Raw genomic sequence first — 23,520 nt, forward strand, 5'->3', positions numbered from 1 at the left:
AAGGATTATAAGAAGCAACATCTCTTTGGCTGACTGCTTGAAAATCGTAGCAATTCTTTCCTGAAAAGAGCAGCAGGTTCACTGTAATTCTCCCTAGAAAGTAAACTAGAATTCTGGGCACTTTTCCAGATGATTCCACTCTCACTGCAGTTCTCCATGGATAAGAGGTGCATAACGTTACAACAAGATATATTTACAGTATGTACTGCAAAGTACAGCATTATAGGAATCACTATAGCCTGTTTTCCATCACAAAGCTTATGTGCAAAACAAAGAAAGTGCAGAAAGCACACAATAGATGGCTTAAGTGCATAGCCACTTTAACCAAGTGCACACACACGCACACACACAAACACACACAAAGACCTTAACAGTCTAAAAACATGACAGATACACTCTTAAAACTAATGTGTTGAAAACAACACAACTTGCGTTGTTTTTTAACACATCCATGTGTCCAGATAGGAACAACACATTTGTTTACTAAATACTAGTAAGAGAACACACAACATCTCTGCAAACACATCCTGTATGCTTCCTCTCCTCTGAGCTCCAAGAGGATTGCAAGGGCACCAAAGCGCTGCTTTAGGGAGACTGGCTTACTAAAGATATGAAGTCCATATGTACACATGACAGTTTTCTGTTATTGCTATTGGCGACTGCAAAGCAAGGATTTAATACACATCTGTGTGACACACAGACCGCTGCAGTTAGTAGTGCACTCCATTCTTCCCCAAGCGATTCCCACTCCATTTTCCATTTCCATCTACAGATGCTCTCAAGCCCCTGGACATACGTATACTCCAAACACTTGTGCTCTGTAGAGTGCTACACTTGCACACGCTCTCTCTCTGTATTTCACACTGTTCTTGTGTAATCCCTGATTTTTTTGTGGTTTGATTCTTAGCACGTCTCTCTGTGTGTGTGTGTGTGTGTGTGTGTGTGTTTTCTGTGATGCTCGAGAGCATGCTGTGGAAGGATCTCTTGCCCACTCTCTCCACAAAGATAGAGTAGAGCTGGAGGACCGTTGGACACACACAGTAACAAAGCAACAGTGCCCCCTTCAGGTAAAGAATGCACCTACAGCAGTTACATGGATGGGATGGGATCATGCAGGAACCAACAAGTAGTGGACACATCATGTGCAACATGATTATTACAGACACAGAACGTCTTTTAATATACAGACACCTGAATTGCTTTTTCATGTCAACTCCCATTTATAGAACTGAAGTGTAGAGGTGTACGCACATCTATATAAATTTTACAGGTGCTGGATATTGGGAATACTAAGTAAAACAAAATAAGAGATATCCGCACACTGTGTCTAAAGCTCCCAGTTTAATGGTGGGTGATACACAATGTTTTGACCACTCAGGTCTTCGTCAGGTGTCTATAAACTCCCATTTATAAACATGACTGTAACAACCTGAGAGAGATGGAGACTGCATGTAAAGCCTTTCACAGCATTTCTACAGCAATGTTAATGGAAAAGTCCTTAAAAATATTGCTGCTAGATGAACCCTATCAAGTGCCACCCTCCCTCTAGTGCACTTGAAGCACTGCTACTGATTGAGTGGAATGGTGGGTTGTTCAGAGTCTGGACAAACATAGGTTTTAAGAACACACAGTTTTTGATTAAAATGGTACTGGATTATAATTGAGGACTGTACGTTTAAAGGGGTGCTCCTGTCAGCAAGGCTGACGCTAGGCTGCACGAGTGCTACACTGTGCCCTGCACCAGACTGCTTAGCAGCGCAGAGGTCCTGCCTGCTGTATACAGTCTGACTGGGCTGGCTCACCTGCCAACGAGGCTAACTGTTAGCATCCCACAAACAAACAAAACAAACAGCACCTGGCAGTGTGGTGAGGTGTGATGCGTGGGAGGGGCGGGGTTGCCCCCCTTATCGCCCTGTCCTCATCATAAGCAGCAGAGTCGTGGTCTAACCCTGAAACAGCTGAGAGGCAGTTACCCTGGGAACCCCACCTGGGGCAGAAGGGCACCCTAGATAAAGAGGGCTAACCCCAGCACACCCACAACCGTCTCACACACACTCACAGAGACATATATACATCTGCACATGACACACACACACACAAAGACACACACAAACACAAGTATGAGCAGATAGCAAGCAACAGCAGAGTCTGCTGAGACCAGTTGGGTTTTAAACATTCTCACTTTGGAAAGTGGCCTTTAGGAATCTTTGCTTTCAGGATGGAGGACTATAGGTCAATGATCAAAGGGGTTCTTCAGAAAGGCTTACAGTAGAAAAAGAGAAAAAGTAGGTGGGCAAAAAAAAAAAAAAAGGTTTAGAGCAGTCCACCTCAGAGAACAATCGCAGCACTTTGACTGCCACCGTGTCTGTCACTTTCTCCCAGCACTGCCTTCCCTGGGAAAGCTCTGACAAGTCTCTGTTGGTGCTGAAAAGGTCTTGTCCTTTTTTCTGCCAGCTCTTTGCTGCCCACCCACCAATTAAATGGGGAGTGACAGGCGCGGACTTCAGATGGAGGAGCCACTTAGAGTCCGCCATCTTGCCCTCGCTTCAGAAAATGCACACATCAACAGGCTTCGCTGACCAACCATTTCTCTTCACAGAGAACTCAAGTGTCTCGAAAAGCACTTTCACACACACAAACACGCACATGTTTTTTCACCCAATTCTGCACATAAATGTATTAAGTGTGTGTGTGTGTGTGTGTGTGTGTGCATGACAAAGACAAATGCATGATGTACAGATTCTTCGATAAGACGTGTGCGCGCGCACACGCACACACACGCGCGTACACACACAAACACACACACACAGGCTGATTCCCACCTGAGCTTTGCAGATGCTCCTTTCTAACTGGTGCAGAGAACAGGGACCTCACAGACACACACACATACTGTACATACATACATACATACATACATACTCACAAACTGGTAGGCTTAAGGGAAACATTTCAAATGTCAAATCCTTCAAAAACAACTGCCAAAAACGACAGCACGGATGGAGCACACAGTGCCACACACTCACACAGACACACACACACACACAGAGGAAGCCCGCTGTAACAGTTTGCCCTATTTTAGCAAGCCTCGTTTGTTCCAGGCGAATAAAGCACGGGCAAAACAAAGGCTCTTGTAACGACACAAAATGAATGACTTCCCCGAGTGATGGTGCAGCAGGGATGTGGCGCGCGGGCTCTGAAGCACCGCGTTCGGCTTCCCCACTGCCCAGGAAACCTGGAGACGGCGTGGCCACGGCTGTGCCACCTCCGCACTTGTTTGATTCACAGCTGGTCAGCACCCTGCCTGATTCCCGGAAACACTATGATCAGAGGACGGCGTGAGGCAACTTGGGTCATTAGTGCCAATCAACGCCCAATCACCAGATGCCGACCGCCTGCCCACTCCAGATCTGAGTCAGATCTAAGACTGTAAAACACACACTGAATTATGCCAGTGGGGGCTTGACCACATTAGGGCTGGGCAGGCTTTGAAAGAGTTATAAAAAACAACATTAAAGACAAAGAGACAAAGACAAAGCAAAGACATTTTTCTCAGTAGAAACAATATGTTTAATCAACACAAGGTGCATTTGAGTTTGCCAGTTTTACTAACTGACTTCTGGCCAATTCCAATAAATCCACATTACATACATCTTGGACATACACAAATACATAAACACACACTCTCTCCCTCTTTCTCACACACACACACACACACACACACACAATTCAGTTAGCTGCAGGGTTTTGTGGAAGTGTTGGGTACTTGTGGGTAAGCACAACATGGTCATAATCAAAGTTGTCATCCAGGTGAAAAGGCTGCACTTCTTCCCTGTCCACCTGCATGAGAGACAGTCCGTTAAAGAGTATGTAGATACACACAAACACCGAAATACACCGATTAACGTGCTAAAAGGCTTTTACAAGCTTTAGAACTGTGCTGTCAGTGTTTGTTAATTAGTCAACCAGTTTTTAGTTTAAACCAACTTTAGACCAAAACTCCTTACTGCTGTTATAAACAAGTGCTATTAAACAAAATGGCAGTGTATACATTGTTCAGATACAAGTAACTTCTTGTGTTTCTTGAAAATTAAAGCCATTGACCACTGTGTTGCCTCTAATGGAGCTGGTATGTATCCACACCTGCTCGATAGTTGTCACTGTGTTGCCTCTAATGGAGCTGCTATGTATCCACACCTGCTCGATAGTTGTCACTGTGTGTGCTTCTGTCTCACTGCTGGCAGGTTGCGTTGTTTGTTCTCCCTGAGAGGAGTCTGCGGAGGGTGTCGCGTGTTCTCCCGATGGCTCGCTGGTGGAGTGTGCTACATGTTCCCCCGATTGCGAGCTGGGTGGAGTGCGTTGCGTTTGCTGTGGAGCACATCTCCAGCTGGGTGGAGTGGATGATGGAGGAGGTGTGGAGCACATCTCCAGCTGGGTGGAGTGCGTTGCGTTTGCTGTGGAGCACATCTTCAGCTGGGTGGAGTGCGTTGTGTTTGCTGTGGAGCACATCTCCAGCTGGGTGGAGTGCGTTGCGTTTGCTGTGGAGCACATCTCCAGCTGGGTGGAGTGGATGATGGAGGAGGTGTGTGTAGGCAGCCTCCCGTTCTCCACCTCCCCTGGAAGCAGACTGCACCCTGTAGGGGAGAAAAGAGCCTCATTACTAAATACAGAGTTCCTACACATTTTGCATCTGAAAATTCCATACTTTTTCCATACTCAAATTTCCAAACTTCTCGGTAGATTTTTCTGACCATATTCTCGACATTGCGGCCACTTCTGGTTTGGGATAACTCAGTGAAAACAAAGGTATGGACAACTGAAGTGAATTAAAAAATGACACTTAATCTTCGTCCATTTAGCTGGGTCATTTTTAGTTGTATCTTGACGATGGGGACTGACAGTTAAGCTACACAACAGTAGGAATGGTTCATTATGACCTGAGTGAAGTGATTAGTACTGCAAATGCAATAGTCTGGAAACACAAATATTTCTCCATACCCTTGTTTCTTTTTTCCATACTTATCCAGACCTGGAAATTACTAAAATCAAATTCCATACTTTTCCAGGTTTTCCATACTGCGTAGGAACCCTGTAAATACTAAACACTGGACCTCACAGCAGGAAGACTTCACCACCATTTGAATTCATAAAAAGATCCAATGTCTTTATCTTTTACATGCATTTCTTTAGCAGATGTTTTTGTCTGAAGCAACTTTCAGAGGAGATATATTCAATTCAATTCAATTGTATTCATCTAGCACTAAAACAATGTAAATTGTCTCAAGGTGCTTTAAACAGTCCAGAGTGAACCTCCTAGAGAGAGCTAAAGCCACATTCAGACAAGATGACACTAGTAACGACGTAGTCACAAGAGACCATGGAATGATGAAATTCAGCGACTTGTTGCAATTACAGGCAAAATAACCATTGGCAACTCCAAACGACACACAACAAATATAAACTAATTGCAGCTTTGAAAATAAGCAATGGGTGAAGCATGAATCACAGTAGGTCTTAATGACTGTTTACATGCACCTCAATATCCCGGTTATGAGGCTTATCCCCATTTTCACCATATTCAGGATATGGTGTTACCATGAACACAGAGATACCTGGTTAGGCCATCCTTAAAAATATTTTCGTTTGCCGTAACCCGACCGACCCTGTCAATTTAGAACCGACCCAAATATTTATTTTTTTCCCCTTTTAGTCCGACCGACTTGCCGGTTGTAAACTTGCGTTAATACCGACCGATTGTTTTTTTTACTCTAAACAACCAATACAAACGCAATAAAATAATATTTATTTTAGTAGGCCCAAGTATTGTGAATATAAATTGCCTACATGCAAACGTGGCTCACTTAAAAAAAACCTGTGGCGTCATCTCTACACCATTGGTTTTACGCATGTCACACTATGGCCTACGCTTCGTTTCATTCACACAAACTGATAACGCTTTTACTTGGCACGAAGTTCTGGAAGAACTGTGGCCAGATCTTTTCTCATCCCTTCTCCCCCTAGTCTAATGACCCAAAAGTCTGCCATGACCGGGCCTCAGGTCAAAGAAGTTTGAGAAAGGCTGGTCTATATAACCTGCATCAGAATGAGGTTTGCAATGGTGCGCCTGAAGGCACGGGTTGAAGACCCAGTCAGTTATGTCACGATATGCACATTTGTGTAAATTCATTCCTACGTAATCACCATGACCAAAATTGTACTTTTTTTTTTACTTTGAATCTTGAAAAAAAAAAAATATTGACCTACCTACCGACCCATTTTTATTTTTTTTTGGCTGTTACTGCAAACAAAAATATTTTTAAGGATGGCCTTATTACAGTAATGTCCCTGTATACATAATCAATACTAGTATTCCAACAATAAAGTTCTATTAGCACAGATGCACGTATTTGCATAAGAAACCATGATATGGTGTATACAAGGTACAGTATCCCGGTTTCTTTCAGAGAAAGAAACCGAGAAATGTTGTTATCACCTCGCCCTACCAGATCAGCCACAGAAACATTATGTCCATACTATGGTGACGTATCTAGATTTAAATAGTTGTGTGTTTCAGTTTAAATATGTGTAGGTGTGTGCCAACAGTCTCTCCAGTGAGGTTAACGTGCACATGATTAGCTGACAGTGCAGGGTCCATGCATGGCTAAGGTAGGAGCTCCATCAGACAGATTTTCATTAGGGCCACACAACTCCGCTTGGCTGAATTATGCTGACTTGAACGAGATTCCCACATCAAAATCCACAAATCTCAAGACCACTTAAAAACCTGAGACCGTATCTTCAGGCTCGGTTCATCCACACTGATTATGTTTGTTCAAGGTAGAGTGATTAGAAACAGGCAAACTTCAAATGTCTTATGTAGATCACCAGAACTATTTATGCAAGTCAAAAACTTGCAATCCACCAAGGAAGCAGTCATTATGGGCTGGATGAGATTGATCGCTGTGAAAATGAATGCAGTCATGAACATTAGCACTAGGCATCACCCTCTCTGTCAAACTAACTTAGGGCCTTGAGAAAACATCAACAAACCGAACAGATGTGCCTCAAAGTGCCAGGAGCCAAACAAAACTGGAGCTATGACAGCGCCTGTCAGGTCACATGTGTCTGTGTCGGGGTGGGGGTGGGGGTGGTGGGGTGCTTGGGAGGTGTAGTCTTTCTTCTTCACCCCATCACGAGGTGGCTGGAGGCACCTCGGCATGACAGGGCTCCTTTCACACACACACACACACACACACACACACACACACACACACACACACACACACACACACACACACAGAGAGGAGAGAAGTTAAGAGGCCTTCTGAAGCCTGAGGAGAAAAATGGGGCCACCTCTGAACACTGTGGTAGGAACACTCTTGTAAAACTATCCAGAACACCCCCCAACACACACACACACACACACACACACACACTCTCCACTGACACTGTCCACCTCTCTGCTTACTTGCTCACTGCCAACCCCCACACACACTCAGCAAGGCGTGTTGGCAGTGAAGGGGGACGATGCTGATCTTAATTAAACAGCTAATTACTCTGGCAGTGAAAGTCATACTCTGGCTTCTTGGGAGATGCCCAGCGTCTTGGGAAGGGGGGGAGAAGTGGTAGGGTGGATAAGGAAGGGTGTGGGAGAGAGAAAGAGACAGATAGAAAGTGAGAGATGGATGGAAAGAAAGAAAGGGACAGATAGAGAGAGAGAGAAGGAGTGATATCCTGATCCATGATGAGCGTACCCTCTCGGCGGATTCCGGAAATCCCAGTCTGGGGATAGTAACGCGCCCCCCTCCCCCCCCCTCTCTCCCCCTCCCCCCCCCCTCTCTCTCTCTCCCCCCCCTCCCTCTCTCTCTCTCTCTGGCAAGGTCATTAGTGCTGGGCCCGGGCAGAGCCGAGAGCGGAGCGGGCCGGGCACCACGCCGCATGCTAATGAGTGCAGAGGTCACCCCCGCGGGTTCCCTGGGCGCTGCCGACACGCCTGTCCTAATCACGACGCATTAGGCTCGGGCAAGTGAACGAGGAGCCGGAGAACAGCCGCTCGCGACCCCCGACGACCTCCACGACAGCGAGCACACCCACCCCTCTACATACACACACACACACAGGCCACCCACACACACATGCATAGACATCAAAGCCCTACTCCAACGTGCACTGAGAACACACCTGTCAGCGATCTAAAGGTGCAGCAAAGGATGGATGGATAGATAGATAGATAGATAAATAGATAGATAGATAGATAGATAGAGGGGCAGAGGGATAGATGATAGAGGGATGCATAGATAGATAGATAGATAGAGGGATGAATAGAGAGATAGATAGAGAGTTGGATAGATGGGTGAATAGAAAGAGGACTGAATAAGTGGATGGATCTATTGTTCTTTCCTCAGCTCCTTTGCCTTGCCTCTCTCCTGACACCTATGCAGAGGGAAAATTAGCCATGCAAATGCAGGTGAGGTTCAGGGCCCCAGCCTCCGCTAGTCAGCAGCTTTGACTGACACCCAGGAGGCAGCATCAAAGAGGCTGGGCTTTTTTTCACATCGCTTGGCACAAATCAGCCGTTAAAAACCCACCACAACCCCGCACACACACACACGCACACACACGCACGCACACACACACACGCACACACACACACACACACACACACACACACACACACCTGCCTGACTCTCTCTCCTTCACCTGTGCTCACTGACCTGCGAGCACACACACACACACACACACACACACACAAATACACACAAGCATCCACACTTACACCACCTTAACGTGCATACATGCACAAATCTATCCCCTCCCAAATGTACATCACAAAACACGGCTAATGGCTGTTACAGAAACCATATGTATAATGGGTGAACTGATGACTGGCCGTTAAGCTGGTTAACCTCCAGCGCCCTTAAAAGTGAGTTCCTTATTGCACACAGCAGCAGCCACTGCCCGCGTCTCTGATGAGGGGGCAGCCACAGCAGCAATTTGCATTCATCGTATCCGCTTAATGAATGGTAATATATTTAAATCAAGTAGAATGACAGTCCTAATTACAAAAATGGCAGGCACATGGTATTCACTAAACCCTATTAAATGTAAGGTGAACTCCTTAAATGCCTTACGTACGCCCGTGCAGAGAATATTTATTAAAACTTTGCTTTATCTGAGCTTTTAAATTTTTTACGGCGGGCCGTTTCAGAGGAACAGCTTTGCAGATTAATTCTCCACAGAAGCCGGTTCTTCTCTGCCTCCCTCTGAAAACGAGGAGAGATTTGTGTAAGCTCTATAAAGTTGTATTCTTCTGAATTATGACAAAATTATGCGTGACCTAACATGAGACTGTGCCTGACAGAACACTGTATAAATGGCCTTTTGCTATAAAGAGAGTGATGATGAACACAATTTGGAGGAAAAAGAGAAAGACAATGATAAAGCGAGTGAAAGAGAGAGGACAGTACTGTACCTTGTAAGTCATCTTTGTTGTCCTCCACCCTCAAGGCTGCATTGTCCAAGCTGTTGCTCATCTGCAAAACAAAGAAAGAAAGAAAGAAAGAAAGAAAGAAAGAAAGAAAGAAAGAAAGAAAGAAAGAAAGAAAGAAAGAGAATGAAATATTTGCATTATTGCACAAACCAAAATTTATTTTCATTCTTTTTCCTCTTTATTTCTGCCCGTCCCCCTCGCTCTCAGTCCCCCTGTGGTCTAAAAGGTAAATATCAGACGCTATCTGACAACATCAGCTCCGCTGCACGGTTAGCAGATGTCCAGTATTGACAGTCCCCGGGCCTGCTAATTAGAATCGCATAGAAATCAATACCTGGCTGAGCAATGGAGCCGAGCCTGCTCCATTGGCGTTGGTCACAAACATGCAAAACTCGACACACACCTAAAACCTGCAGCTCGGATGCAGCTTCTCAAAATACACTCACATTCTTATGCCTCTCAAAACAGGTAGAAGGGGAAAAGGAGGAGAAGAGAAAAAGGATAAAAAAAGAGAAGAGAAAGAAGATAAAAAAAAAAAAAGATGGGAGGCAAGCTGATGGTGTGATTAACAGACTGCAGAGAAAAGGTGAGGAGGAGAGGAGAGGAGAGGAGAGGGCGAGAGGGGGGCCAGAGAGAGAGAGAGAGAGAGGCTCCGCTGTACAAACTGTTATGTTCTTTGGCTCTGACTGACAGAGGGATTCAGTGCTGTTTCTATGGGTCTGAAGAAACAAGGGGAGATTCTCTTTGCTTCCAGGCATGGCAAACAAAGAGCAGGAAGAGTAATGCATGTACTATATGTAATAAAAGCCAGCAGGGTTCACTTCTGACGCACACCCACACACACACGCTATACAGAACATTTAGAGTTGAAATACAGCAGGTCTTTCAGAACGCCTACAGTTAGTCTATACACGGTAAAGGATATTTTGCTCGCCTACTCTTTCTTTCCCTGATGAGCCATACTGAGCAGTACAACAGAAGAAGCTAAACTTAATCCGTCAGGACGAGCAAGGATAGAGGCTGGCATTTAAGGTTGCCTGACAGACAAAGACGACTGCAGCTCTTGGCATGAGTCAATCTCACTTGAGACCCTGGAGAGTGTGTAGAAAGAGGATCTAAGAGCCAGTGACCTCAGGCAGGTCGGACACATCCCGCTGTCTTCTCAGATCGGTGTCCCCGTCCCCTTTCCGGCCGTCTCGTATGACCTCGGGGCCAGCGTCTCGGCGAGTGTCCCTTGGCTCTTCAGCCCTCAGGGTTTCTGTAAGAGCACCACAATGGGGAAGACTGACTGATACTGATATGGGAGCTAATACTTTTACAATTACACTGATATACACTACCAATCAAAAGTTTGGAGTCACTTAGAAATGTCCTTGTTTTCATCATTAATGTTGTAAATGACTGTTGTAGAAAGAAATGGCTGATCTTTAATGCAAATATCTACATAAGTATACAGATGCACCATTCATCCAATGTTCCAAAGGCACATTCTGTTTAGTAATCTGACATCATTTTAAAAGGCTAACTGAAAAAAAACATTGGAGAACCCTTTTGCAATTATGTAAGCACATAATGTAATCTGAAAACTATTCTGTCTATAATAGAATGGAATAGGAATTTCTAAGTGACCCCAAACTTTTGAATGGCAGTGTACATTTGCATTACATTACATTACATGTACTGTATACTGAAATTTACAGTACAATGCAGTATAGTGCTCTCTGAGACCTGAGGCTTTTTTTTTCAGGAGCATGGTTTATTGACATACTGTACCTGGGTAAGTTAACTTCCTTACATAAGAGCTCTTTTGCTAGAGGAAGAATAGCATCAGGCTAATCTACTGAGGTTCAATCTCATCCCTCTGAACCCTTGCCTGTGGTGTTGTTGTCAGTGTTGTTGTCACCAGGCTGTGCCGGGTGAGATACAGACCGTTAAGGGTGTCACTAGACCCAAAACTCTCTACTGGGGCACATTCCAATCTAATGACAATAATAATCTGCTGCCAATGAGGCAACAGGAGCTAGTTAAAAAAAATTAACTTATTTACTGGGGCACAGCAGTTCAATACTGGGGTACATGCCCCAGTAAAAGGGGTCTAGTGACGCCCATGCAGACTGCTGACCAGTGTACTCTGACTGAGACTGACCTAGGTTCAACTGTGTGAAGGAGGCCAGGAAGTGGGAGTAGGTCTGCTCAGGAGCACTGCAGATGAGATCCAGAGTAGCAGCCACTGCTTGGTCTTGCTGCTGACCACCACCTGAAGGGGGCGCTGTACCTGGCATCCTACTCTTTACTGAAGCTCTGACCTGAGGGATGAACAAGAGCTGTGTGAGACAGACTGCAGGAAGATGAAAGGGTTGGAAACTCAACGAGATTGAACGAGTAGAGAGGCCAGGATTCCTGACCAGAGATAGACTGAGAGAGAGAGAGAGAGAAAGAAAGAGAGAGAGAGAGTGATGGTCAGTTAAGTTAAAAAATGACTGACAATGACAAGCAGACGGGTCCCCTTCCATAACACTCTCCCACATCACGGCCACATTAGATTTGAATTAGGGGAGAAGTTATGCTTGCGAGAGAGTCCAGCCCAATTATGGCGACCAAACACAATGTATGGCAGCTCTCTGACGTTAAGGAGCGACGAGCGTGTGTGTGTACACGTACACGTGCGCGTGTGTGTAAGAGAGGGAGGGGGGTGCGGGGGTGTAACCAAGGCCACGTCAGCACTTCGGCGTTGTCACAGGGGCCCCATTCGTCACCTGCCTCCTCGGGGCACCATCAGGGAGCCGCTCCGCCACTGCTGCTGAAACAGGTGCTGGGGCCGCCGCTAATTACGCGCCTCGATCAATTACGCTCCACGCCAGGCCCCGCATGGCCTCGGGCCCGCTGCCTGGCACAGCTCCCTGCACTCAGTGCCTGTACCCTAACATTTCACACACACACACACACACACACTTTCCATTCAGCCCCTATACCCTATTACCAAACTACACACACACACACCCCTTCCACTCAGCCCGAGTCATCTCACCACCACCCCACACACACACAAATCACAGACACACATACACACACATACACAAAGATGTAGACACATACAGACACACACACACATACAGACACACACACACACACACAGTCAATCACACACACACACACCCTTTCCATTCAGCCCCTGAATCATCTCACCACCACCCCACCGACACACAGATTGCAAAAACACACACACACAAGCACATACAAAAAGATGTAGATACACACACACACACACACACAGATCACAGACACACACACACACACCTCCATCAACACTATATTGCACCAGCATTGGGTGAAGCGGAGGGAAAAAAAACAACTCCAGCAGGGCTTAGTTTTGCTCCTGCGTCGCCACCGGGGATAAAACCAGCTTGTTTTTCCCAGGCGCACACACAGCACACAGATGAGAACAGAATGTGCAAAGCATCATAAGAACAGCCCTGCAGTGCATTGGAATGATACAAAATCCTGTTTTACATTTCAACTGCACAGGCCAGGCAGGAGGGGAGTGTGTACAGGGGGGGGGGGGGGGGGCAGCTCCACTACCATTACCGCCACCACTCCTCCTTCCACAGGTGCAGGCAGGCTGCTGGTGTTTTTCTCAGCTCTGGTGCTGGTGCGGAGCAGTACGCCGCGAGCTGCTCGAGCCTTTGTTTTACTCCGACTCCCTCTTGCTCAGCAGCCTTTTCGAACAAAACATTATGCTAATGAGCTCCAAACAGCTGCTCTTCACTGTCAGCCTCTGTGTGTCTGTGTGTGTGTGCATGACAGGTGTGTGTGTGTGTGCATGACAGTTACAGTATGTGTATTACACTGTGTGTGTCTGGTTATGTGTGTGAGAGAGAATCGGCGTGAGATGTGCCTGTGTTTGCATTGTGTTGTGTATCTCTCTCTCTCTCCCTCTCTCTCCCTCTTTCCCTCTCCAGGGACACACACAGGGCACACATGGTTAATGGACTCTACTTCAAGTGTGAGTCACGTGTGCAGTGTTTACCTCTCAGGCAGATAGGCTACCTCCTCACTCCGTCCTGTCCAACATAAAGGACACTTCTACACACAACAGGAGCCTGGGCCATCAGGCTACTCCGAGATGTAGCCATACGATAATTGTTGTCATTATAGACCCTTTCAACAATAAAAACAAAAACAATGCTGAACGTTCTATTTGGGCCCCAATCTACTTCCTCTGCATTAAGATAACATATGGAATGTTAAAAAGGAAGTCTTGTGGGGCCAACTATGATGCTGATAATGGAACTCTCTTGAAAGGGTCCATTGCCATCATTATTATCATAAGCATAAACGTCACAACCACCACAAAGGGGAGAAAAACACTACAATATCATGAATAAAAATGGATGCCTTAAAAACCCTTAAAGGTGTAGGTTTTTGAACATTCTAAGTTCCGCAACAATTGAAGGTTCTAAAATTCTATGTTGAATTCAATGAACCCAGATATTCTTTAGAATGTTAATTTCTCAACATTCCTGTCACACCGGTGTGACGGTACTCCTTTAAGGGTTAATGGTTGCAACATCAACTGATGATAAAATTATATTTTATATTTTATAAGACTCACAACACTTCCAATCATCTACTGACCCTGATACCCTTACATACCCATATCCATAGCCTACCGTATACACTTACTGTAGTGATACCTTACGAGGACAACATTGGAGTAGAAGAAAATTGGAGCGGGGAGAAAATAAACACAGAAATAGATAGTGCTGCTGCGACACTACTGTGTAATGATGGTCCACTTGAACAGTGCAAGTGCATGTCATGCAAAAGGGTCATAGAAAGAACAAATTACCAGCAGCGCCACTTCAGACAGGAATCAGGCCGGGATCATTTAGCTGGAAAGCGACAGGCGCACACACAGGTAGAATGGACACTGAAGACCTTAGAGCTCATCATCTCTGTAACGATTTGAGCTGAGAGCAATTTGTCACATCCAGACCACATAGGGCCTCATTCTGGCCTAGACAGGAGCGATGCTGCCAAATTACAGACACACTGCATCCAGAGTACCACAGAAATCACAAAGCAATTAGCCTAATAAGACACACAATACAGATTGGTTATTGTTATTTCAAGATGGCTGGTTATTATTATTATTGTTGCAATTGTTATTATCATGGGCCTATTACACATGAGCATGTAAAATGGAAAAAGTCGTACAGGGAGTCATTATACCTTTAAGACATCTGGCTAATGCTAGAGTAAATTGATTATCTGTTAGCACTTTTTATGAACATAGGTCACGCCACTGCTCTGCAAAACAAGTCGCAGCTCAGCAATTAAGAATAAGAATTAGAGGTAGGCTCATCTTAATTTGAAGGGTTTTAGCTCTTTGCCTCAAGTAGGCAATTGTCTTTCCCCCAAAGGGTGCTTTTATATGGTCTAAGCTTAATGTTTAATCGTGAACTACTGCCAAATGACCCTGAAACTAAATAGAGATGAAACAACGCAGAGAGAAGGGTAAAGTAATGCCAAATGCTGGAACGCTAAACGTTTGTTGTTGTTCAGGGAAGGGGGCCCTGACACCTGCCAGCTAGTCACAGGCAGTTAACCTCAACAACATGAGAAACTCTCATCCGAATCAGCCAAGCTGCACAAACAAGCGTACCAACTCCAACGTTACTAGTCTACTGCATTCTCCTCCTGCAGACTTGCAAGAATCCAACGGCACTACATTTGTGAGGATCTTTTCTTTGTGCAGGTAAGAAGGTGGGATCTAAATGGGATGGCTGTACCGCAATAGAAGGTAGACAGCTGCTGAAGTTGACTGTCTGCATGGTAGCCTACTCTCAGTGATTGCCTGTTTAAGATGTGCGAGCATAACATTATTGTTATTAATATAAATAAAAACAGTCTTAGTTATTCACGCATCATGCTCATTTCCCAAATAACGTTATAGGTTAACCTGTAATTGAAGGTCTATGTTAGCTCTTGGTTAAGTTAGCTAGGACAACTAATAGCTAATTAGCTGGTAATTACCGTTAGACCTATATATATATAATACAGATATTGCTAAGTAAGTACGTTATAATATCTTGAAAGTTACGATTAAGCAACACCAAATAAATTGACAAACCTATCTTTAGTTCTTGTGTGGGGGTAATCCAGCACAGGAAAGCTGCGACAAGTTAGACAACCGTGTTTGTGTTGTGGTTAACGTTACAACTACGCGGCTATTTGTAAAAACAAAGGCGCATTGTAATGCCTCTTTCGAAACTGTTGATTGCATACAATGGAACATAGAGAAATGTCAAGATTAGACATTAAAAATATGTCGAGTTTCAAATTCTGAAGAGTTGTCTGCTCTGCTAACGTTAACTGCTTTCAATGTTCCCGCAAAACATGGCAATGTTTTCCCGAACGGAATGCTGGGAAATGAGGCTTTAGTTCATTGGGTTCTATGTAAGGAAATATGACAAAAACTACATGTACCTTATAGTGCATCAGTAACCATCCCACTGGAGAGCGACATCATCTACTACATTGGTCCTGTTTTTTTACTTATTAGGCATTTTTATACAGTCAACTCACATACAAAATAATGAATAATTTAATAAAAACACATATATTTAAATGCTCAATGACTTTATCACAATTAACACAATTTCAAACAATTCTGTCCACAGCTCTCCACCTTACCATGTCCCTTCAGCCCCTGACTGCAGTTAACTGTTCGAGTCTTCTGCAGCCTGGCTGCTCCTTGCTGCAGCTGGATGGTGATACTCTCCTCTTTGGGCAGAAAGGCTGGCCCAAGCGCTCTTGCCCCACGGGTATCTTTGGGGTGCGAATAAAGAACAATGAGTTTAAGCTGCGCCCCATCACTTTCTCCAACAACTCCTGCTACCTGCCACCCCTGCGCTGCCCAGCGGTGGCTCGGATGGAGGCCCTTGACGAGAGCCCTGAGGGCTACCTGATCCACGGCGGCCGCACCCCCAACAACGAGCTGTCGCCGGCACTGTACGTCCTGAGCGTGGACAGCCGCGGCTGCAACCGCAAGCTGACCCTGCGCTGTGAGGAGAAGGAGCTGGTGGGGGAGGTTCCGAGCGCACGCTACGGCCACACGGCCAGCGTGGTGCACAGCCGCGGCAAGAGAGCCTGTGTGCTGTTTGGGGGGCGCTCGTATCGCCCGCCGGGCCAGAGGACCACCGAGACGTGGAACAGCGTGGTAGACTGCCCCCCGCAGGTGTTCCTTGTCGACCTGGAGTATGGCTGCTGCTCGGCCCACTACCTCCCCGAGCTTACTGATGGCCAGTCCTTCCACCTGGCGCTGAGCAGAGGAGACAGCGTTTACCTCCTGGGGGGCCACACGCTGTCGTCCGACTCAAGACCCCCACGCCTGTACCGCCTGCGCGTTGAGCTGCTACTAGGGAGCCCTAAGTTGTCCTGCGAGGTTCTTGACAACGGCCTGTCCATCACCAGTGCCATAGCGACGCGCTTGGACTCTGAGCACGAGTACGTCATCCTGGGTGGCTACCAGGCAGACCAGCAGAAGCAACTGCAGTGCTGCTCGGTGGTTCTGGACGAAACCGGGATCCACATAGACCCGCGTGAGGCACCCGCCTGGAACGGGGAGATCAGTGGCAGCCGGGTGTGGTTCGGGGGCAGCCTGGGGAAAGGCCATGCCCTCATTGCCGTCCCCGCCGAGGGAAACCCAGCGCCTGCCGACGCGTTCTACCTGTACCAGGTGAGCTTCAAACAGGAAGGAGGAGGCGAGGAGTTCACACAGGGCTACAGCCAGGAGTCCACCGACATGGAGGACTCCACTCCACTGGAGGACTCCGAGGAGCTCTACTTTGGCCGCGACCCCCACGAGCTGGAGATGCTAGCCAGCGACGGTGAGGGTGACACGTACAACGAGGAGGACGAGGAGGACGAGTCGCAGACGGGCTACTGGATCCGCTGTTGCTCCGGCTGCCAGGTGGACGGCAACACGTGGGAGCCCTTCTACTCCACGGAACTCACGCGGCCCGCCATGATATTCTGCTCCAAGGGCGAGGAAGGGCACTGGGTGCACGCCCAGTGCATGGAGCTGCCCGAAACCATCCTGGTGCGCCTCTCCCAGAACAACAGCAAGTACTTCTGCCCGGACCACGCCGGCCAGGGCCGCCAGGAGAGGACACCGCCACGTCAGGAGATGCCCGTCAAGCGCACACCCATGAAGACCCTCCACAGGAAGGCCCCTGTCAAGCTCAACATGACCCCCGCCAAGAAGAGCTTCCTGAGAAGGCTGTTCGATTGACCACCTGAAGGGCCCCTGATGGCTTCAGCATTTGCCATGCAAACCATTGTGATGTTGCTCAGTATGTATTGATTGAATGTCTATGGACTCAAAGTGTATTGCTGAATCTTTAATAAAACATGATTTAACATGTATTTGACATGTTTTTTGTATTAAATTGCATTTTATCATTCAATAAAATATTTGTAAATTGAAATCTCAAGGCTCAAAGGGCTTATTTTGATTACCTTATTTATTATTAATTATGTTTTTTTGAGAGTGTGGATAAACCGAGTCTTAGTTTACCAAAAAATGCATACATTAATTTAAAGGAATAGTCTAACATGATTGTTGCACATAACACAGTAGAATGCATTTGACAAAAGTCATGTGTGGGTTTCAAATTCTTTATTTTCAGTTGCATCAATCAGAACACAAAAGTCTTGACATTATACATGCCATATCATACAGTCAGTAATTGCAGCAACAAATATTGAAAACAACTGTTATCAAAATGACAATTAATTAAACAGGAAATACAGAAGTTAATCAATAAATCATCTTATATTGATTACTGAATAACAGTAATACAGAAAATCAGAAATTAAAATGTCAAATGTAATGTCAAATTAGCTAAATGGATTTTTGCGCAATGTTTTTAAGATCAGCTGTCTTATGAAAAAATATGAAGTCTCAAAACAATATGTGACTTGTACTTGTAGATCAATTATGATGTGTGTATGAGAGAGATAATACAATATACATCAATTAAGAATACAGAGATGTTTTCAGTGAAGACAGTGTAACATAATCTGAGATTTAAACCAGAGTTAAAACAACACATAAAAGAAGGTCTACAAAAGATTTTGTGTACACGTTACACTGAAATGTGCATATGACATCTCAGACAGTAAAGACAAGGTAAAGGTCTTAAGCTAAGACAACTTTGGAGATGAGCGTGCTTTGGCATGGTGCCAGTTCTAGTGTCGACATGTGAGACTGCGTCAGTACCACTCAGGAAGTTACCTTCCCCCCGAAAAGCTAAGTGCCTCCTCAGGCTTTGTATGGCAATTGTAGTCTGGAGCTTTCCTTTACTGTGATTTAGTAGAAGGTCAATGTGTCCTTTTATTCTGAAATGGAGGTAGAATTGTTGCCACTCTCATACGCTGTGCCAGTGAGCGGAAATATATAGGGGTATTTCAAAGTCATCCATGCCCTATTGCTTTACCCCTGGAGCCAGATATATAGCTCTAAAGCAATCCTTTTCCCCAGCACCCCCAAAACTAAGACAATTTGAGTTTCCCTAATTCCATTTCGCCTCAGCCCAAGTGATAAATTAATACAGCTATCATAAATGTGGGCTCCCTTAACACAATTTCCTCCCGGTGACTTACAGCATTTTCATCTGTTTCCATAAATAATCCTTTTGTATAAATTCATGAATGTGTCATAACCTTGCAATACAATAAACTCTCTCATATTTTATGTGAAGCCCAAGATAAAAAGTCTCAAAATCCTCCTCTTAAAAGCCGAGGGGGAGAAAGGGAGTCTATTCCCTTCTGATCCAACCTTCAGCGTAAAGCAATTTATTTTGCATTTACAAACACAGATGGAGAGAGCAAGTGGAAGTCCCTTATAGTGACACAGAGGAAGTTATCTTAACTGTCTGGAACCTCTGAATGGAATATAAAGCTTATCATCATTTACTTTAAAGAAGCAGAATGTGTTCTATTGCATCGTTTAAATGTCTGAAATTAAAACCCATTGTTGAATACTGAACAAGAAATGTATCAAGACAGAAAGAATCCTGTGAACCCATTTCACAAATCACCAATAAAAATCCACATCGGCGCTAGAAGTCAACAACTGACTGAAGGCCCTTTCCTAACTACTACATATTTCATAGAAACTCAGACTCTTAGAAGTCTGGAACCTCCAGTAACATATCACTGTCGTCCACAATCTCCTCTGGGTTTATAGTGGCCTGCAGGGCCTTGGCTGAGTTCTTATGGGCCTCCATAAACTTCTGCAGGTACTTGGATGTGTACAGCCAGTGGTGCTTGAGTACGTCTTCCAGCTCGAAGGTCTTGGACTGCCGGGCGTTCATTTTGCGGAAGCGTCGGAAGAGCTTGTTGCCGGACTCGTTGCCCTCGCTGGCCCAGGCGCCAATGGAGCCGTCGCGCTCCACGATCTCGGGCACGTGCGCCAGTGTCTTGTGCAGGTAGTTGGTGATCTTGCCGTCGTAGCGGTACTTGAAGGCGGTGGAGAGCAGCTCGGCGAAGCGCTGCGAGTTGAAGCTGTAGCGGCACAGCTGGACTGGGCACTCACGGGCTGGCCAGGTGGAGCGCCACACGGGCTTCATCTGCAGATAGAGCCCCACGAGCTCGCGCAGCAGCTGCCGCCGATCCTCCGAGGGCACCAGTTCGCACACCACCTCCACCGCTTCAGCCGTCATGAGGCGCCGCGCGTAGTTGCCGTTCATGCGCATCACCGGCTTGAGCTTGAGCTTCTTGCGCAGCTGCTTGTCGAGCGCCGCGCGCCACCGCCGACGTTCCTCGCGGCCCGGCGGTGGGGAGTTGCCGTGGCGGGCGTGCATCTCGCCGATCTCGTCCTGGAAGATCTTGTAGAACTCGGTGGCGTTGCCGATGTCACAGTGCAGCGCGTCCAGCGTGGGCTGCGTCTCCATGAAGGCCTTGGCCGAGACGCCCTTGACGCGGTCGCGCAGCTCATCGGCCGACTCGGCGAAGGGGTTGGTGCGCCACAGCTCGTAGCGCTCGAGGTTCTCCTGGTGGCTGCGCGTGATGGTGTGCAGCACCATGTTGTGCGAGGCCTCGGCGCGCGTGGAGTCGCACAGCGTGCAGATGTAGGTGGAGCCGGACGCCTCCAGCCCCTCCATCTCACGCACCATCTTTTCGTCATAGCCCGTGCCCCGAAAGTGGAAACGGAAAGAGCGCGGCAGGCCGCCCAGCGACAGGATGAGGCGGCTCTCCTTCATGGCGTCCCGCTCAGCCACCACGGGGCCCAGGATGGCCGTGAGCGTCTCGTGGTCCGACTCGTCCACGAACATCAGGCACAGCGGCTTGCAGGAGAGCTCCGAGTTGGGCTTCATCTCGTGGAAGATGACCACCGGGGAGCTGGCTGGCTCATCGTCCTCGGGCTCCACCTGCGCCGACACCGACATGATGGTGAAGGAGAAGCGCACGGCCTTCTCGGGCAGCGCCGGCCCACCGCCATGCTTCTCACTCACGTCGCCCATGCCGTCGCATGACTCCTTGATGGTGACGTTGAAGCCCGTCACTGAGCTGTCGTCCAGGCCCTGCTCCCTCAGGCCCTCCATCAGGTCCTCCTCCAGGTCCTTGAGCGCCGACACCAGGGCCACGTCGTAGCGGAAGCGCCGGGCGATGGTGTCTGCAGGCACGTCCTCCACCGAGCTCATCCAGCCCGAGAGCCCGTCCAGGATGCCCACGTCCCAGCTACTAGACACGGCCTTCAGAGCTGGCTGCCACTCGAAGGGGTGGAAGCCCGGCAGCAGCTCCTTCTCAGCGGCGCGCAGGGTATGCAGCGGCTGGAAGATTTGGCGCCCACTGGTGGCCTTGACGGTGCGGTACATCTTGTGGTACTGGCTGCAGCTGAGGAAGGTGTTGACCCTGATGGCAAGGCACACAGCAGGATGCAAACCATACCCCCTGCCTGTGTCAGTAAACAGAGACAGAGAAACAGAGAGCATGCTGGGTGAGAATGCAAGGCATGAGGGATGAAAAACATTACAGTGTGTATGTGTGTTTGTGTGTGTGATTTTTATGCATACATGTATGTGAATGTATGTGAGTGTGTGTGTGTGTTTGTGCGTGTGTGCGTGTGTGTGTGTGTGTTGTGTGTGTGTGTGTGTGTGTGTGTGTGTGTGAGTGTGTAGTTTTGTGTGTCAGTGTGTCTGTGTGAGTGTTTCTGGGCGTTTGTGTATATTTTGTGACTGTATATGTGTATGTGCCTTTTCAATTCATGCATATACACACTGCATATCTGTGCAAATTATTCAATGTTGTGGTGATAACAGTGGCTCAGAGAGTGTCCTTTACACAGAGCTACATTTGTAATGATCATTACTGCTATAATAGGACGAGGGGTGAATCGGCGAAGCTGACAGAACTGATCTATTGGTTGATGATGAAAACAGACGCCAGCTGGGCCCGATTCCCCAGGGTGCTGGATTCTGCAGCCTGTGTCATTTACAGAAACAAGAGCAGGCGCTGTTGTTTTCAGCCTAACAGGCTCTTGACAAGAACTGTTATTGTGAGTCAGAGTGACATGGAGGAAGAGAGATGGTGACAGCCCTGTTTAAAGTTTATGGTCATCTCACCACCATAAAAAAAGCACACATACAACTCCACCATCTCATTTTTATGTAGCATATGCTATGAAGGCTCACAAATTATTTCATAAAAAAGTAATGGTCACAAGTAAATTATGTATGAATGTTTGTGGAGTCCATCTGCATTATTGAATTCTTCAGACAAAAAATATGGCAACAAGTTAGAAATGAAACTTTAAATGAATGATGCTATTCCACATGGGGACAACATTTACATGTGACCTTGCCAAAAGGTTTTTTTCTAACTCTGCCACCTGCTCAGTGGACACTAATACATCTTCTGTCTGCTGCTTTATAAATAATTTAATAGGTTAGTCTAATTTGTTTGTTTTACTCCTCATCCAGTCGACTCTCCCAAAGCGCCATGAGACATGTGTAAAGCGCCATGGGACATGTGTAATGTTTTGCCACTATAAGTGAAATGAAATTGAACATTTAAATTTACCCTTTACATAGTAATGTGCCCAGACCTGTGGGCAATCTCTGCTGCTCAAAAGTGTCTCTGCTCAAAAATGTCTGCTGCTCAAAAGGTTTTAGAGTACAGAGGGTTAGCAGCAGGACAGCAGTACTGAGGCCAGTGGAGTGGTACTTTACCTTGCATCATGGCCTCCAGCTCATCTGCCTGTTTGTGCTCGTTCCCCGCCCTCAGAGCCAGCAGGAAGAGTGTCAGACAGACAGACTTGGTGTCCCCTCCTTCCTCCTTGTCGGCGAACGCCCGCACCTGGTTCTTCAGCTCCTTGAGCCGGTGCTTCTGCGCACGCCTGGTGAGGGACAGCAGGTGCTGGCGTGGGCGCCCGCCCTTGTTGACCGGCAAGTATCCGTCCAGATCCCTGTCCACATCCGGGCCCAGCAGGTCGTCTTCGTCCGGCTGCCTCTGATGGAGGTGGCCTTGGCAGTGGGCCCTGAAGGAGTCCATCCTGACCAGCTCACCACAGCCCTCCCTGGGGCACAGCAGGGGCAGGGACTGCAGCACCACCAGGAAGGCCTTGGGCGGGCCCTTCAGCTCTGTGGGCTCCGGGCAGGGCAGCTCGCAGACTGGGCACTGGGCACCCAGCGCCCGGCTGTACTTGAGGATGCAGCCACGGCAGAAGAGGTGTCGGCAGGGGGACTGGACGGGGTCGCTCAGCAGGTGGTCGCACACCTGGCAGGTGACGGCGCGGAGGAAGTCGGCGGGCAGGTCGTCGGGCAGCAGCTTGGAGCTCAGGTGGTCTCTCTGGCAGAGGGTGATGTTCTTCACCCACAGGGCTCTCTGTGCGCCCGGCTTCACCCTGCTGCTCCTGCTCACAGGCCCATGTGGTGGCTGCTGCTGCTGCTGCTGCTGCTGCTGCTGCTGCTGGTCCACTAAGGCTCTCAGCACCCTCTTGCCCCCGACGCCAGCAGCGGCGCTCT

The 23,520-nt window shown here is 47.3% G+C and overlaps 3 protein-coding genes across 9 annotated transcripts in view; 1 reads left to right on the forward strand and 2 right to left on the reverse strand.

The window, feature by feature from the left end:
• Positions 1–3,543: 3,543 nt before the first annotated feature.
• Positions 3,544–15,924, reverse strand: LOC121724553 (intraflagellar transport associated protein). Of its 6 annotated transcripts, none has more exons than XM_042111205.1 (7): positions 15,621–15,909; positions 11,634–11,793; positions 10,618–10,745; positions 9,470–9,530; positions 4,549–4,631; positions 4,141–4,464; positions 3,544–3,837 (listed from the first exon to the last, which is right to left on the reverse strand). In XM_042111205.1, exons 2-7 carry the CDS (start codon positions 11,767–11,769, stop codon positions 3,727–3,729), a joined length of 843 nt encoding a protein of 280 aa, XP_041967139.1. In that variant the 5' UTR covers positions 11,770–11,793; positions 15,621–15,909; the 3' UTR covers positions 3,544–3,726. The 6 variants fall into 6 exon arrangements, with proteins under 6 accessions (XP_041967139.1, XP_041967137.1, XP_041967136.1 ...); XM_042111203.1 differs by having other exon boundaries at positions 4,141–4,506; XM_042111202.1 differs by having other exon boundaries at positions 4,141–4,631; positions 15,858–15,924.
• rag2 (recombination activating gene 2) lies at positions 15,064–17,900 on the forward strand. The gene is made up of 2 exons (XM_042111199.1): positions 15,064–15,245; positions 16,171–17,900. Exon 2 carries the CDS (start codon positions 16,185–16,187, stop codon positions 17,781–17,783), a length of 1,599 nt encoding a protein of 532 aa, XP_041967133.1. The 5' UTR covers positions 15,064–15,245; positions 16,171–16,184; the 3' UTR covers positions 17,784–17,900.
• A 302-nt stretch (positions 17,901–18,202) lies between these two features.
• The window catches only part of rag1 (recombination activating 1), a 7,741-nt gene continuing 2,423 nt past the window's right edge, over positions 18,203–23,520 (reverse strand). For both annotated transcript variants that reach the window (XM_042111357.1, XM_042111358.1), the window contains exons 3-4: positions 22,726–23,520; positions 18,203–21,452 (exon numbers count right to left, since the gene is read on the reverse strand). The exon at positions 22,726–23,520 is cut by the window's right edge and continues 404 nt beyond it. In XM_042111357.1, coding sequence (XP_041967291.1) covers positions 19,681–21,452; positions 22,726–23,520 — 2,567 coding nt within the window. In that variant the 3' untranslated portion in view covers positions 18,203–19,680. The remainder of the gene's footprint in view (positions 21,453–22,725) is intronic.

The sequence above is a fragment of the Alosa sapidissima genome, chromosome 11, assembly GCF_018492685.1.
Source record: "Alosa sapidissima isolate fAloSap1 chromosome 11, fAloSap1.pri, whole genome shotgun sequence".
In the NCBI taxonomy this organism is placed as follows: Eukaryota; Metazoa; Chordata; class Actinopteri; order Clupeiformes; family Clupeidae; genus Alosa; species Alosa sapidissima.